This window comes from Lolium perenne, chromosome 2, assembly GCF_019359855.2.
Source record: "Lolium perenne isolate Kyuss_39 chromosome 2, Kyuss_2.0, whole genome shotgun sequence".
NCBI classification, from domain to species: Eukaryota; Viridiplantae; Streptophyta; class Magnoliopsida; order Poales; family Poaceae; genus Lolium; species Lolium perenne.
The window spans coordinates 168589716-168606168 of NC_067245.2; the positions used below are offsets into that span (position 1 = coordinate 168589716).

At 42.7% G+C, this 16453-nt stretch overlaps 2 protein-coding genes across 5 annotated transcripts; both read left to right on the top strand.

Moving 5' to 3' along the window:
* The first annotated feature begins 773 nt into the window (after positions 1-773).
* Positions 774-4603, top strand: LOC127328914 (CBL-interacting protein kinase 23). The gene is made up of 14 exons (XM_051355475.2): positions 774-1269; positions 1779-1841; positions 2160-2231; positions 2325-2432; positions 2532-2612; positions 2763-2816; positions 2917-3042; positions 3173-3262; positions 3345-3464; positions 3556-3672; positions 3763-3879; positions 3988-4044; positions 4139-4213; positions 4350-4603. Exons 1-14 carry the CDS (start codon positions 1087-1089, stop codon positions 4446-4448), a joined length of 1362 nt encoding a protein of 453 aa, XP_051211435.2. The 5' UTR covers positions 774-1086; the 3' UTR covers positions 4449-4603.
* A 3749-nt stretch (positions 4604-8352) lies between these two features.
* On the top strand, positions 8353-15618 carry LOC139836090 (uncharacterized). Of its 4 annotated transcripts, none has more exons than XM_071826334.1 (8): positions 8353-8528; positions 9396-9645; positions 10458-10581; positions 11211-11554; positions 11663-13373; positions 14752-15020; positions 15179-15252; positions 15342-15618. In XM_071826334.1, the coding sequence occupies exons 1-7, from the start codon at positions 8443-8445 to the stop codon at positions 15236-15238; spliced, it is 2844 nt and encodes a 947-aa protein (XP_071682435.1). In that variant the 5' UTR covers positions 8353-8442; the 3' UTR covers positions 15239-15252; positions 15342-15618. The 4 variants fall into 4 exon arrangements, with proteins under 4 accessions (XP_071682435.1, XP_071682433.1, XP_071682437.1 ...); XM_071826336.1 differs by having other exon boundaries at positions 8354-8528; positions 14752-15002; XM_071826332.1 differs by having other exon boundaries at positions 15179-15618.
* Positions 15619-16453: the final 835 nt, after the last annotated feature.

Below are 16453 nucleotides of genomic sequence, written 5' to 3' on the forward strand. Positions count from 1 at the left end.
TTCTTGTTGCATGAGTGTATTTTAAGGTGACCACGAATTCAGATGACTGGATGGTAGGGGTTCTTTGGTTCAGATTCGCTGTTTTCAAAACAAAATCGAATAGTGCGGCAAAGCTATAGCTGGCTGCTGCCCACCTTATGGTAATTTTGCATTACTTATACGTAAAGAAAATACAGTAAAAAACGTAAATAAGGTTTGACATATTATACTAGTCAAAGTTGTAAAAATAAGGGCTCCTTTGATTCAAAGGATTTTCATAGGAATTGTGTAGGATTTGGTTCCTACGGGAAAATTTCCTATACATGTTGTTTGATTCATAGGAACATATCCTATAGGAAAAATTCCCATAGGAATCTTGTAGTGCAATTCCTATAGGAAAAAAACATTAGCTCATGCCTCATGGAAAATTCCTTTGCTACAATCAAATAAACTTCATCTTCCTATAGAATTCAAGTAGACATGTCATTCCAATCCTATACCTTTTCTATTCCTATGCTTTTCCTATCATTTAAATCAAAGGAGCCCTAACATTGAAAGCTTTCCTTTTGTAGTCCTTGTTTGTAAAGCTGGTCAACAGATTCCCGCAAGAAGAAGTTGTTCAATCTAGAAGAGCTCATAACGGCCGTAAAATCTGAGAGAAAGGCTGGACGAAAACTCCACGCGGCCGCGCCGCAGGGCACGTACGTCACGTCTCACGCAAGCGCGCACGCGCACGCGACGCGACCCAGCGCTTTGCTTCTCACACGGGCGCGGCCTATACATACGCCCTCCCCGTCTCCTCTCTTCTCTCCCCTCCTCCCATTCCGCCATTAAACGAAGAACCAGTAGCACTACTCTGCTCCTGGATCCTGACCCCTCTCTTCCATGCCTGCGGTCGTCCGAGAGCGCGTCGTAGTGCACTGAGGATCACCACAAGTCTCCATGCGGCACCGGCAGCCAGGCGAGGAGGACAAGGAGCTGTTCGTGCAGTGGAGACCCTGCGACAAGCAGAGGTCCTAGTCGCCGGCCCGTCCCGTCGGACGAGCAGATCCGGACGACGAACATCTTTTAATCTTGTCGGTGGTTGATTCGAGTGGGGGAGGGAAGATGGGCACGCATGGCGGCGCCGGCAGCGGGAGGACGCGGGTCGGAAGGTACGAGCTGGGGAGGACGCTCGGGGAGGGCACGTTCGCCAAGGTCAAGTTCGCCAGGAACGTCGAGACCGGCGAGAATGTCGCCATCAAGATCCTCGACAAGGAGAAGGTCCTCAAGCACAAGATGATCGCGCAGGTACGTGATCCAATCTGTCTTTACCGTTTAATCATCTTGTTATTGTCATTTTTCGGAGATTGCAATAGGCGTAGCCGCGTAGGAGCCAACGCCGGAAAAAAAGAGAGATTTTTTTTTTTCATCCAGAAAGGCTACTACATGTTCAGATGATTCCTGTTGTAAAGGGAGTTCGGAGTTCACAACAGGAGCCCACGTCGGGTGTTTTCGTTTTTTTTTCCCTTGATATTTTAGGCTATTTTTTCCCTCTAGCTAGGAGTAGTAGCAGTTCTTCCGATTTCCTCGAAAGACGAGACGTGAGAATTCGTGCAACGGCGCAGCGTTCCACCGCCGATTCAATGCGAGATTTTGACGCGCCGACGGACGGCCGGGCAAGCGGCTCGTGCGTGTTCGTTGGAAAGCGCGTTGTGTGTGTAGCAGCCTGCGTGATCAAATTTGGCTGCTGCTGACTTCAGTTTTGGCCTCCTCTGGTCCTGATGCGCGCGCACATGGTGTATGCTTTCTTTCTGCAGATAAAGCGCGAGATCTCCACCATGAAGCTCATCAGGCATCCCAACGTTATTCGGATGTACGAGGTATGCATCATATCTCCACCAAATTACTCATCCTTATCTACACCTATTGTTAATACCCATTAATTAAGTAAATATACTCATGAACGATTTGCGTTTACTCAATGGTAAATTTTATCCAATCTAGCATGTGTTGTTTGCAATTATATACGGTATATTTTAATGGTCTCCCCCTGTAAAAGGAAATTATTTAGTATACATCATATAACCTCAAAAGGAAAATAATTTGTTCATGCGTTCGCCTCCCGAAATTAATCTCTTCCCTTTGACTAAATATACATGTCCATGTCTGCCTCTAATGGTGGTGTGTGCTTTGTGAAGGTGATGGCCAGCAAGACCAAGATATACATAGTGATGGAGCTTGTCACCGGTGGCGAACTTTTCGACAAGATCGTGAGTGAACAATATCTTTGTCTACATCTCGGGTGTACGTTTCCCACTCCTGTGAGTACTCTGTGCTTAATTTCTCTGCCTTCTGTGGTCTAGGCTTCGCGCGGGAGGCTCAAGGAGGACGACGCGAGGAAATATTTCCAGCAACTGATCAACGCTGTTGACTACTGCCATAGCAGAGGCGTATATCACCGAGATTTGAAGGTACCATGCGTGGTGTCTTAACTGTTGTCTGGAGATTACTGACTGGTATGTTCCATGGCAAGAACAGTGGCTAATACCTTTTTTCTCTCCATTTTCCAGCCTGAAAATCTTCTCCTTGACGCTAATGGCACTCTCAAGGTGTCAGACTTTGGACTGAGCGCGCTGTCAAAGCAAGTGCGGGTACGTAAATTGACGCAGCTTCCCTCTTGTTCAGATTGATGGAAAACCAGGGGTCATGGAAAGTTCAGTCTTATTTCGGCCTCTTCGGTTGGTTTCATGTTCCGCTATTTCTTCTAACGGTGGTTCCCACATCTTTTTGTTATCTTGTAGGAGGATGGGCTGCTGCACACCACTTGTGGAACTCCCAATTATGTTGCTCCCGAGGTTCTTCATTCACATCCATGCCTTATGCTGTTGGTTATATAGTTCTCTTCATTCTAGGAGATACTTTGTTCTCATTTTCCAATACTCTTTCGATGTACAGGTTATAAATAACAAAGGTTATGACGGAGCCAAGGCTGATCTCTGGTCATGTGGGGTGATTCTCTTTGTCCTCATGGCAGGGTACCTTCCGTTTGAAGATTCAAACCTCATGTCACTTTACAAGAAGGTGAATTAGTTTTACTTTTTTTTTTTGTTATATAGAGACATTACTTTCTTGGGATAAAAAAATATTATTACTGATGCAAGTGCTTGGTTTGTGTACCAGAATGAGTGCTTTAATCTGTGTGTTCATGCAGATATACAAAGCTGACTTTACTTGCCCATCTTGGTTCTCCACGAGCGCAAAAAAGCTCATCAAGAAGATACTAGATCCCAATCCTAGCACTGTATGTTCATCTATTCACTGGTAGCATATCATCCCCTCTTATGTTCATAAATAGATCATCTAATTGTTATGACTCTGTGCAGAGAATAACTATTGCTGAGGTTATAAGCAACGAGTGGTTCAAGAAAGGATATCAGCCTCCTAGGTTTGAGACAGCAGACGTTAATCTGGATGATGTCAACTCTATATTCAACGAAACCGGGGTATGGTTTTTCTCACCTTCTCATCTCGTTGTATGTATCAGTATCATAACGTGGTGAATGTATTGTGATAACATTGTTTGTAATGATCCAGGATCCAGCACAGCTTGTTGTCGAAAGGCGTGAAGAAAGACCAGCGGTGATGAATGCTTTTGAGTTGATTTCTACCTCACAGGGCCTCAATCTCGGCACACTCTTTGAGAAGCAAACGGTATGTTCATGGTCTTTAAGTTCGTAAAATGAATAAGACTCTTATAACCATGAGATTTTTGTTCTCTAATTCGGTTTTTGCTATTGACAGGATTCTGTTAAGCGGGAGACAAGGTTTGCGTCGAGGCTTCCTGCAAAAGAGATACTGTCTAAAATTGAAGCAGCAGCAGGACCCATGGGCTTCAATGTACAGAAGCGCAACTACAAGGTCTTGATTAGATTATAAACATTCTCTAAAAAATATATAAAAATGCATAACAACTTATTTCCTTTTGATCTGAACATTATTCTGATAAAAAATATTAAATTGAATCAGCTGAAGTTGCAAGGAGAGAATCCTGGAAGGAAAGGTCAGCTGGCAATTGCGACAGAGGTTGGTTTCAAATTGTGCATTATCTTGTCATATGGTGTGTTATACTGTTCTTGCCTGCGAAATAGCCTGAGATCATCATTCCTAACAATGTCAGGTTTTTGAAGTCACACCATCACTCTACATGGTTGAAATCCGCAAGTCTAACGGCGACACCCTGGAATTCCACAATGTACGCTTATCACAGCTTCATTCAGCTCAAACTGGGATGTACCGCTGAAATTATTTAGAACTTCAAACTTTTAGAGAAAGGAACTTGATGGTTTGAATTCAGACTGACCGTTTACATGTTTTCATGCACTACGCAGTTCTACCATAGCATCTCAAATGGGCTGAAGGATGTCATGTGGAAGCCAGAAGGCGGCATACCCGAAGCCGACGAGATCCGGCACCGGAGGTCGCCGTGATTGGCACCTAATTTTAGAGGTAGAAGATAAAAAAGATAGTAAGGAAACCTCAGGAAAGGCCTGTGGCGTTTTTTTTTCATGGTCTAGATGTGGTTGTAAACAAGCATCTGAGTTTTGAATGGAAGTATGTGCAGAGTTGCATTAATTTTAGCTTAGCAGCAAATGTGCCAGAATTCATAGAATTAGTGGAAGCTATCATCTGTGCAATAATAAAGGTGACATTCATCATGTTCTAAAAAAAATGCACTCTTATTATCTTCTACATCAACTTGCACCCTCCCTTCCACACTAAAGCAGGTGCGCCGACTCGCAAAACCTGAGAGGCTTGCCGAGGCATACGTGCCACCTTCCCAGCCATACAGTATTCACCTATGGCATGTTTGGTAGCCTGCATGAGGGTTTACCAGGTCGGTCAGGCCGTGGATCCATGGCTGAATGTACTGCAACCCCTCCCCTCCCCTAACTCAAAAGTCAAACCATATGTTGGTCAATTCCACATGGATGAGTAAGTTTACCCTGCACTTCACCTTCCGATGAGAACAAAGGAAGCATACACTTCCGATGAGAAGAGTCCCCCCTTTTCACCTTTGAAAACGCCCTGGGAGTCTGGGACACACATCCATGGAAGAGCAAGCCACTGTGTTCCTTCATGTTGTATGTTATATGTTTTTTTTTTGTTGTGAATTATGTTGTATGTTATATGTTGTAACTTATAACTAGAGGTTTAGACTTTAGCGTGATTGGCAACACCTTCTAGAGATCCACTATGAGCATGTATAATAAGGTAGCTAACTATAAGGGATAAAATATTATAAGTTGGCTTAGTTGGAGGAGAGAGATTATGAGAGAGAAGGAAAGTGTGCTCTTATCTAATTGCTAGCTCTAGCACGTGCTCGTAGGCACTATGTGAGACTAAAAAGTGGGTCATGTATTGTAAAAATACTACACTTTTATAGCTTACTATTGTACATGCTAGCTACTGTATAAGTTAACTATAAATGATGTGGCAAATTGTTATAGCCGGCTGCCAGCTACTATTGTTCTTGCTCTATGGGGAGACAATCGATTGATTTCAAGCAAGTCTTGCATTTAATTATTGAGATCAGAGCATATGATTAAGACCACAAGTGGTGACAGTGTGACACTAGTAAACATGAAAACTAGCCCAGGATGGTATCTATATTTCAAGGTATGCCATTCTTTGTTAGTGGCCCATAGTATGTCATGTAGAATGTTGTGCTAGACACCTAAGATAAGGGCCATCGTGTGGCAGTGTGAACAAAGTAGAAGCAACACAAGGGTCTAATGATAATAACGATGATGTTGCAATGTTGATGTTGTTCCCGAGTGATGGACTAAGTAGCATCATTTTGTTACTCAGTTGTTTTCATGAATTAGTTAGATCATAGTGTGACAATAAACATTTGACTTGGTCCTAGATTGTTGAATGTTATATATGGCAGTGGTAGTTTATGGCAATCTCACAACTCATGAGAAGAGGTCACCACAAACATATAGTAGCTGCAAACATACACGATGTCATATATATAGCCTATGTCGATCCAAATTTGCCCCGATGCAAGCAACCAAATGAGGATATATATTTTCCTCCCCTTGCAACATGCTGACAACCAAAGTGTGTATATCTTTCCCGGGCCTATCCTAGTGGGATAGGTTGTGATAAGCTTGGCCGAGCGAGGAAGCGGTGTAGGTACCAAACACACCAATAGCCGTCATATTTTGTGTTCTTTCTTAATTCTTTGGTCGCTTCAATTTTTATTTGTATATGAGTTCTTACTAGATAGAAAATAGTAAAAGTCGGTACGATTAAATAGGATGTTGCGTGTGGTGGTTATGAACATGACACACAATTGATCCAATTTTTATAAATGGACATATGGTGGTCGTTAGTCCTTAAATCGTTTTTTCCTTTTTCCCTACTTGGCAAGAAAGTATTACATAGTTCTCAACTGAAACATCAAGTATCATTTTATTAGGTGAATCTAGATATATTATGTACCAAAAACACTGGCGTAGCTATGTACAAGTCAGGGGGGCCACCGCCCCCCAGCTTTTAGAAAATTAGTGAAGAAAAAAAAAGGTTTATAGTAAATTTTTTGAGCTTTTTGCCCCCTCCAGATCATGGTTTTTTCTGGTTCCCCCCCCCCCCCCCCCCCAATTTTCCTGGCAAGCTCCGCCACTGACCAAAAACAATAGTTAAATGCTTATATCATTTCTTGGAAGAAACAATTATATATATACCCCTATGCCCATATGTCATGGACAAGGTGGGTTTTCACCTTTGGAGGAGCATACAAGGATTTAATCCCTTTTCAAGACTTCTTAGTTTCTAAAGATTTCATATTTCATATGCTTGTGTAGTGGAAGTTAGACTCAAATAGTTCAAATCTTATAGAAGCATCACCGAAATAGGCATAAAACTATTAGTACTTGAGTCGTAAGGATATTATATGCTTGATACTATGGACATCTTTGGGTCTATAGAAGGGACAATACCAACATGTGATAAGTACATAGGTGTAGTGTAAAGGTGGCTAAATTGCTATGAGTTATAAAGGTTAGCATTCCCCAGTAAATCTGAACCTTGGGGGTCCCTAAACCCTACACTTCTCCATCTCGCATATTGTCTCTGTTTCTATTATTTAGGAGCTTGAGGACGTGGGCATAGCCCAGTGGTTGAGGTCGCAGTGGTGCATCCCAACGACCAGAGTTCGAATCCTGTCAGGAGCGAATTTCTGGAATTCTCACGCCGAGGTCCCGCTTCTACTATATCATTTAGTGTCTAGTTCCTCCTAGCACTAATTCATTATTTATTTATTTATTTAGGAGCTTGAATACGACAAGCATAGATGGTTTGGCCCCCACGTAGGACCCCCTTCACCATTTTGTCTAAACCTAATACGCGGAATGGAGAATATGGATTAAACAAAGTAATTTGGAGCTAAAAATTTCAAAGTTCTAAAAAATGAGTTAAACAGTTTTAAATTTTAAGCCTTCAAACTAGAAGTTAAAAAAACATAAACGTCCAAGCCTGCGAAAGAAAGTAGAGATGGGCAGATATGTGATGGGATTCCATCAGTTCTCGAAAATAGACGTGCATATGCGTCCTTTACCGTGGCCTGTATATCTCCACATTCTTCGCGCTCGCTTAAAGTTTCGTGAAAAAAGTGATATTTTTCGTGAATTCTGTATAAAGAACAAACGAGTGCCTTTGAAAAGGCTTATTTTAGCATCGATGTTTCTCTTCTTTTGTGCATAGGCCTCATAAAAAAATTTGTCTTCAAATGACTTAGAGAGCATGTAGGATATGACCCAACATCTTTTAAAGAATATTTAGTCCCTCCGACACATACTACTTGTCGTTGAAACAAGTAAAGAGACTCACAGTGTCTAGAGCCATGTGAATCAGTGACTTGATCGGAAGAAAAGGAGTATCAGTTCTCAATATATTAATATTATATTTGAATAAAGGGATCATATGAAGCCAAGAGTAAAAACACCATGCAATTTCAAGAACTTCGTTATATTTTTTGTTTTTGTTGAGGTGCTTTGTACTGTTTAATGTTTCTCTTAATCCTTCGGTTATGTTCGCAAAAAAAAAGTAAAAATGCCATGTCCTCAGTTTCTTAGCTACTGCTTTGTTAGAACTCTCAACTAGGTTTTTTTTTTAGAATCTCTCAACTACTACATTTTTTTAAAAGGGGGATCTCAACTACTACAAACGTCGAACTTTTTTTTAGGGTACATCCCTCGAAAGACTGGCTTGGCATAGCCGCATAGCCACATAGGGCACTAAGCCCATGAAAGTGAAACAGCAAACATTAGGCCCAGACAATGTCCAACAGGCCGGCAGAACAAAACGCGATCCACTATGATAAAGACGCGCAGCATTCACTCCCACTGAGCTCGACTCCGACGCGGTCGTACCTCACCTGGCTGCAAGGAACCCGCATCGGGGCGGACAGCGACAGCCATGAGGGAGGAGGTCAGGAGCTCGTCGGCGGCGCCCGCCGACCCGCCGCCGCGGTCGGCCTCGCCGCCCGCCACCCCGGTCGCCAGGTACGACCCCGAACCCCCATCTCCGACCAGTTCTTGCCATCGCACCTTGGGTGTTGGGTTTGTGCCCTGTGGCCCTTCTATGCTAGTGCTAGTTTACGAATCGGAGGTTCCGGCGGCTTTGGGAGGCCGGTGAGGTGCTCCGTGCAGATAAAATTTGGGATTTTGGGGGGTTTCGGTTCGTAACTCTAGGAAATTTTGAGCTTGGTGGGTAGGTAGGTCGGAGTAGGGCGTCGTCTAAACCCTAGCGCGCTTGCCTTCTCGCCGATCCAGCGAATTTGGTAGAGCTAGGTTTCTGGTGGAATGGACTTTTCTGTTAAGGGGTGTCTGGCGTTGGCTACGTGGGCACCAAGTTTGCAGCTTCTGCAGCTTTCATTCTATGACGGTATAATTTTGGTGTCGTTACTGGTTTTGCAAAGCTACTTTCCGACGCTGTTGATTGATCTATATTCCGGGTTCAGTTTGAGTGTTCTGTTATCAACTTCGACTATATTTACTGTTTGTTGTTCTGATTGCATTGAAATTTGCAAGGTCCAAATATAGAAATTTGTAAACTTTTTTGGGATTCTATAGTTTATTGCACTTGTTGTTTGATTTAATACGATCACAATTGTTGTACATGTCAGTTCTCCATCTTATGTGACTTGTCCGTCAAGAAGAAAAAGTAAAAATTACACTATCAAAAACTCACAGTGGACAGATTGAAATGCTGTTTTATCTTGCGAAAACTGGAAGGCATATCATTTTCTGAACAAATGGCCGAACTGTAATTCTATACTTCTATGTTTATAGTTCTTAAACAGTACACTCTACTGATATACATACTGTAGATCGTATGTTTGCGCTAAACCTATTCCTTTTGCTTCTCAGCTCTGCTGGTCCTTCATCGCCTCCCGCACAAACAAATGTAGTTACCATGGATTGGTTAGGCAGTGAGCAGTTATCTAAAGTGGGGTCATCATCACTGGCTGCTTCACTTCCTGCTCAGCCTTCTCTCAGTACTAATGCTGTTGGAGCTGCTATGGATTTCTCGCAATCATCATGCAGACCATGGGAGCGAGGAGATTTACTTCATCGACTGGCCACATTTAAGCCCTCAACATGGGCTTCCAAGCCAAAGGTTTTCTTCTCTTATTGGACCTCTTCTTAAATTGTGTCACTTTGTAACTGAGTGGTGTTTAATAGGAACTTATAGTGTTACCTTTTGCACTTATATCAGTTTAGAATAAATTGCTTCTCTCGTGAATATTTAGAATAATTGAATTATAATAAAACTGATGATGTTGTCCATTTCAATCTCGGACTAAAACATATTTTTTTTGAATTGGATATGTGCCCCTGATATTCCTCTTTTTTCCCTCCTTTACCCACTGTGAGCACAGACCGGGGAAGTTAGAAAACACTAATTCTGAGAGAAACTTAATGAGAAATGTCGCATATAGACATGCTGCAGTCAGTTAACCTCTTCTGAATCATTTAAATATGATAAGAAAGGGAAAATTGCAAGAAGGCAAGAACTGCACTCTTGGTTCCCTCAGCGGGCCTGTGTTGAAACAGGGACCTCAAGGCTACGAGTAGCTACAGAAAAATAGAGGGAGTAGAGCATTGATAATTTTCGTTTATATTCTGACTGCAGAGAGGTGATCGTTTACTTCAAATTTCTTTGTTTCCATCTTGGTGCTGCTGAATGAGACATTTTTGTAACTTAGTTTTCAGCAGCTGTCTCCTGCTTACAGTATTTGCGTATTCATACGGACTTGAGATGTTTATAGGAAAAGTATCATGCATATGTTTTTTTTCCAAGGATCGTGCATATGTTTATCTCCTATGGATAATTTTAAGTTCTCAAAATTTAAAGGGTAAATCATGTACTTACATGAAAAATGGTATCCCAGTTTGTTTGGAAGAGCACTGATTTGTTCAAAATTATAGGCTGCCAGTTCACTGGCTTGTGCTCAAAGGGGATGGGTGAACATTGACATGGACAAAATTGAATGCGACTCATGTGGCGCACATCTTATATTTACTGCACTGACATCCTGGTCTCCTGCTGAAGGTATGCCCTGAGTCAGTAATTTTTGTCGTAGGCTTTCTCAATTTCGAATTAACTGGTCCTGTTTTAGGTTTGACTTGTGCAAATATATTGCATAATGTAAACCATGATATGTCTTACCTCTTTGGAGTGATATGCATTTTCGTCGCTATGAACGATTCTGTTCTGTCAGATTATCATGCTTGCCTTTTATTTTGGCTTGCTAGCTTTATGCAAATCGTGCACAGATGACATCTTATGCCTTCATTTTTTTATGAATACTTTCCCCATTAGCTGAATTGGATGAGTTTTATTTTGATGAGTACAAATCTTCACGTGGACCAAAATTTCGCCTGTAACATCTGCTTGTATGGTGTATTTCTTGATCAAGGATATGTATGTAACTCTTCCGTTGGAATTTGAGAGAAGCTAGTTTAGTTTAGATTCTCACTACTGCTGTACAAATTCAAGTTAGAACTCAGTATTACCAACAGACATGACCACATGGGTTCTTTCCTACAATTTCCTGCACGTTGATGTTACTTAGGGCTGTACTACTTAGTTAATCTGATCTTGTACCGGTTGCATATTTCTTCACAATCTGAAACATGCTTGGTCATGAAACCTAACCTTCCGTTATTGTTATGCTGTAGTTGCAAATGCTGGAGAAGCCTTTGCCGAACAGCTCGATGCATCACACCAGAATGATTGTCCCTGGAGAGGGAATAGCTGTGCTGATAGCCTAGTGCAGCTCCACTTCAGCCCATCAGCTCTTCTTGGTGGGTTTAAAGATCGCTGCGAAGGGCTGTTGCAATTTATATCTCTCCCTGTTATTGCCTCTTCTGCAATAGAGAGTATGAAGCTCACTCGGAATCATCAGATTGTGCATGTGTTATCCCAATCAATTGCGATTCTGTGTGGGGAGTTGGGTTACAAAACAGACGGCACAGCAGGAATTGATGTCAATCATCAAGATGAGACCTGCAGCTACTCTCAAGTATATCTCTTTTCATTTATGCTCTTCCTGATGCCTCTTTTGTTGCTACTATCGTAGCAGAACTTTTATCTTTATTTAATCTAGGTCACTTCCATCTAATATATCTAGGCGCAGAAGCTTATTAGCCTTTGTGGATGGGAACCTAGATGGCTTCCAAATGTACAAGATTGGGAAGAAAACTCAACCCACTCTGCAAAAATTGCAGCCTCGGCTGAACCAGATAAATCTTCCCGCTTTGCTGAGCAACAGCAAAATTCGTACTCCACATCAGTCAAAAAAGACAAGGGGAAAGGCAAACTACATGTGAAAGATTCTGGATGCAGTTTGAGATCACCTTTGCTGGATTGCAGCTTATGTGGAGCTACAGTGAGAATCTGGGATTTTACATCTGTGCCACGTCCTGCTCATCTTAATCTGGGTAACATCGATGCACCTGATGCAGGGACGAAACCTCTGTTAGCACGTGGAATTAGTGCTACAAGTGGGATCAATGGATGGGTTGCTGAAGGAGCAGATAAGAACAATGTTGAAGGACGTGATGAAGCATGTACTGATGAGGGAAAATCAATGTCAAATGCTCGTGTTGACCTAAATCTGACAATGGCAGGGGGGTTGCCACCAACCCATTCTGGGATGCTGTCAGTGCTTGGAAATTTCAATAACGGAGGAATGGGAATAGATCTGGTGATCGGTCAACCTTCCGGAAGCGAGGCTGGTGGCTATGCAGCCTCATTTGAATCTCGTGGTCCCAGTTCAAGGAAGCGTAATATAGAGGAAGGTGGGAGCACAGCTGATAAGCCAGTAAACAGGCTTCAGCCTGCTGACAGCATAGAAGGGACTGTTATTGACCGTGACGGTGATGAAGTTGATGATGCTGCACAAAATTCAGATATTCGGAGCAAAAGGCATCGTGGCTTTAATCTCTTTGATGTCCACCCACCATCTTCTTCTGGAGCTGGTCCCAGCAGAAATTTTAGTCTTGAGCTGGATATAGATGTCAATAGAATTCAGCCATCTAAAGCCGAGGGTCCATCTGCCCTTCACAACTCATCTGCTAGAGACTCCATGAGGGCATCTTCTGTTATTGCAATGAATATTATTCATGGTGCGGAGGAAAATTCAATGGATAGTGTTCAATACCAGCCATGTGATGGTGATGATGTTGAGAAGCCTTCAAGTGCACTCAGGAGTGGTGGAATGAGTGACACATTGGATCTCAACTATAGCAACCTAGCACAGGAGAGCAGTTTTGTGCATCCTGCTGCTGACAGTAATGCAAGAGATATAGGAGGGAGCAGTATGAATGGAGGGGAAGAAGTCCTCAATGCAGATACAGCTCCCATTTTGGCTAGAGATCAACTTAGCTTGGGAGTTAGCGGAGGGAGTGTTGGAATGGGTGCTAGTCATGAAGCCGAAATTCATGGAGTCGAGGTTTCTGAACATAAAACTGAGAGTGTTGTCGGAGATGTAGAACCAGTTCCTGAGCTTATTGAAACCATGGGGCAGACTGGTGAATCAGCCCCTGGGCCTGGAATGATGGATGAGTTTGTCCCTGAAGATGTTGGCCGAGAAGAGCCTCAGGGTGATAGCCACGATGTGGTCTCTAGGTTAGTGGGCCAAGTTGACAGTGGTTCAACTAAAGCTGATTCTGTTGAGAGTGGAGAAAAGATGAGCCATGCCAGAGGCCAGGAGAGTAACCTGCAACATTCTCTTTCTTGCAATGCCAGAGTTTATTCTGGCATCGATCTATCTAAAGACGAAGTGACTCAGACTGGCAAAATGCTGACTAAGGATGAGTATGATCCAGGAAATGATCTTGGTACTTCAGCATCTTAACTATTTTCCACGCCTTCTTCGTGCTTACATGTTACATATGCCTGCTTTTGTTGAACCATGTTAATCAAATTTTATATGAGGTGCTTCTGAACTGAAAAGTGCACATCATTATGACCATTGATTTATCATACTAATAGAATTATCATTAATAATTGAAGAAGTTGTTGACTTGACAGTTGATCCACTAGCAGTTTTGCATCCCATACTTACAGTGGCGGACGCAGGAAAGAATCGGAGGGGGGGCACACCTCAATTTTTTTTTGCGTCTCCCACATTATGAAAACCTTTGCCAAATAAAGTAATGAACAATAAATAATACAATGGATTGTCAATATTTAAATTCAATACATATATCAAATGTGCATGATTGCAATATATATAGGTCAAAACATGAAAACAGTTTTACTTAATAGACTAGCTAAAGAAAAGGTACGCCAATAAAAGTCTTACACTATTGAACTGGAGGTGCGGAATCAAGGTATGCCAATAAAAGCTCACCATCTTCGGTGTTTTCATCATATACAACCAACGGTGTTGAAGAAGATGCAATCTTCTATGATTCTTGTTTCACGTAAAGTAACGCAATTTAGCTATTCCTCTTCATTGCTACACAACTGAAACATTCAAACATATAAGTGACTTCATTTTTGTAAGTGTCAAACTACTAATTTTAACATTAGAGATAATAGCTAAATAACAGGGGCAATTTTATGTCTTAAACACGTGGTTCATCGCGAGCAGCGGACGCGTACATGCTGCTGGGTGCTGGCTACTGGACTGCTGGAATGCTGGAGCTGACCAGGCCGTGTGGCGACCGGCGGGAGTGGGCGGGGACTGGCCGGGGAGAGCGTCGGCAGGCGGGAAGAGCGGCGGCCGGCGGGGAGAGCCGCGGCCGGCAGGGAGAGCGGCGGCAGAGGGAGTCCAGGCAGGCAGCGACGGGCAGACAACGGCCGCCGGAGAGGCAGAGAGCGTCGAGGTTTAGCCGGATAGGGGCGGGCGACGGCGGCGCCAGGGCGGCAGCGGGCAGCGGTGAATCGCGTGAGTCTGGTCCGTTCGTGAGTCTGGTCTCTGGCTTGGAACGGATTGAGAATTGGGCTTATTGGGCTTTTTTTCCCAGGGGGTACCAAAAAACCTTGAGATATTCTGGGTGGGGCATGGCCCCCTCGCCCCCCCCCCCCCCCCCGCTACGTACGCCCATGCATACTTACAATGAACGGCTGCCAGGCTGTGGTCCTATATAGGACTTATACTTATATGTAGATTAATCTTCGGATGCTGAATTATGTCCTTTGTTGCACCCAGTTAGTTGAATCTTAATATGAATACGTTATTCATGTTTTTTTTTTCCTTTTGTTTATCAGGAGCAATGAATGGAGAAAATGACTATGGAACAAGTCTTCCAGAATTTGATCCAATTAAGCATCACAACAGTTGCTGTCCATGGGTAAATGGATATGTTGCCGCTGCTTGCTCTATCAATTCTAGTTCCATCACAAATAGCTCAGCATTTTGTGGCTGGCAGCTTACACTAGATGCACTTGAGACTGTCCAGTCTCTTGGGCAAGACCAAACTCAAGCCATGCAGTCAGATTCTGCAGCGTCACTATATAAGGTGGGGATTAAGTCAAAAGTATGTGGCTTTCATTTGTTTTGTACTATATGTTTTTTTCCTAAAAACCAACCTGATCAATGCCAGAAAAAATAGCATGAAAACAATGACCTGGCACACCTCTCTTGAGATGCTGCAAATTTCCTGCTCTAGCACTGAACATGCCACTTGTTTTGCAGGATGATCGGGTTGCACCAAGCCACAAGCTGCCAAAAAGGCCAAAACACAGCAAGTGCTAATCGAAACGCCCCTGGTACATACATACATCTGCTAAACTTGAATCAAGCTCAAAACTAGTTTTGCCAATGCAAACCTGAATGGATTCGGTTTGCTATTTGTAAGACTAGGTTTGCCCAACATGCAAGAAGAGCTCAAAAAGCGCAAGCAGGCGGCAGAAGAGGAATAAGTTGAGCCTTTTGCTTTTAGCCATCATTGTAGAGTGTAGATGGGTTTGCCTTTTGCCAAGCTGTGTGTTTTCCATTTATGTTGTTTATATATGTACTATTCTGAGAGATTCAGCGAGTCTAGAATTATGTATCTACCCTATGTTATTTCGTCGAGGACTTGTGCAAGTGAACAGCATTTGGCTCATTTGACCATAATTTAATTTCTGCTGTTATTCCCCTTCTCAATCTGGTTCATCCTACTTGGAGTGACCATGATTTAACATTTCATATTATCATATACGATACATGATACCAGAACGGCATGGGTAGTTGCTGAAATCTTGTACGAATGGTGAGTAGTTGCTGAAGTGTCTCAGATGTGCACAGCTTTTTTATGGGAGTTTGTACCTCTATGTTTTCGGATGATATTACAAGCAAGTGTAGGTTTTGGTCCATTTGTGCACATACTCCAAGGCTCCAAGCTATGGAAACTGCAGAGGAATCCTGATACTGGATATGTACTTTCTCTGTCCATAAAAGGTTCCAAAGATTTGACTATATTCAGATTTTTTTCGATAAAGATATTTAGATGTATTTACAGTTCTACACACTCTTTAGTGTATAGGTACATTTAAATTTAGACAACTTGCGACATCGTTTTGTGGACAGAGTTAGTATTACAGTATTGCAACGGAGAACTGGAGAAGGAAGAAATGGAGATTCATTGGCGGACAGTGGTGGATGTGTATGTTGGGGCTGACTGCCGGCGGTGAGGCTGCAAGCGTTACAGCATCTGGTTGGCATCAAGGGCTATTAGTAGGATGCATGATCATGTCTAATTTGTGGACACAGGACGCTCACCAATAGACACCACTCTCGTAGGAGCAAACGATAGCCACTAATCAAAGAAAATCCACAAATTTCTTCATACGATGCATCATTTGGCCAGTTGATCGACACGCACGCATAATCATTAGAAGGATTTTCAAGCGTATGATTGTACTCATAGGTATAAATGTTTAAGAGCAATTTGTTCTGAGCGACATTATCACTTTCAATGTGCCCTCT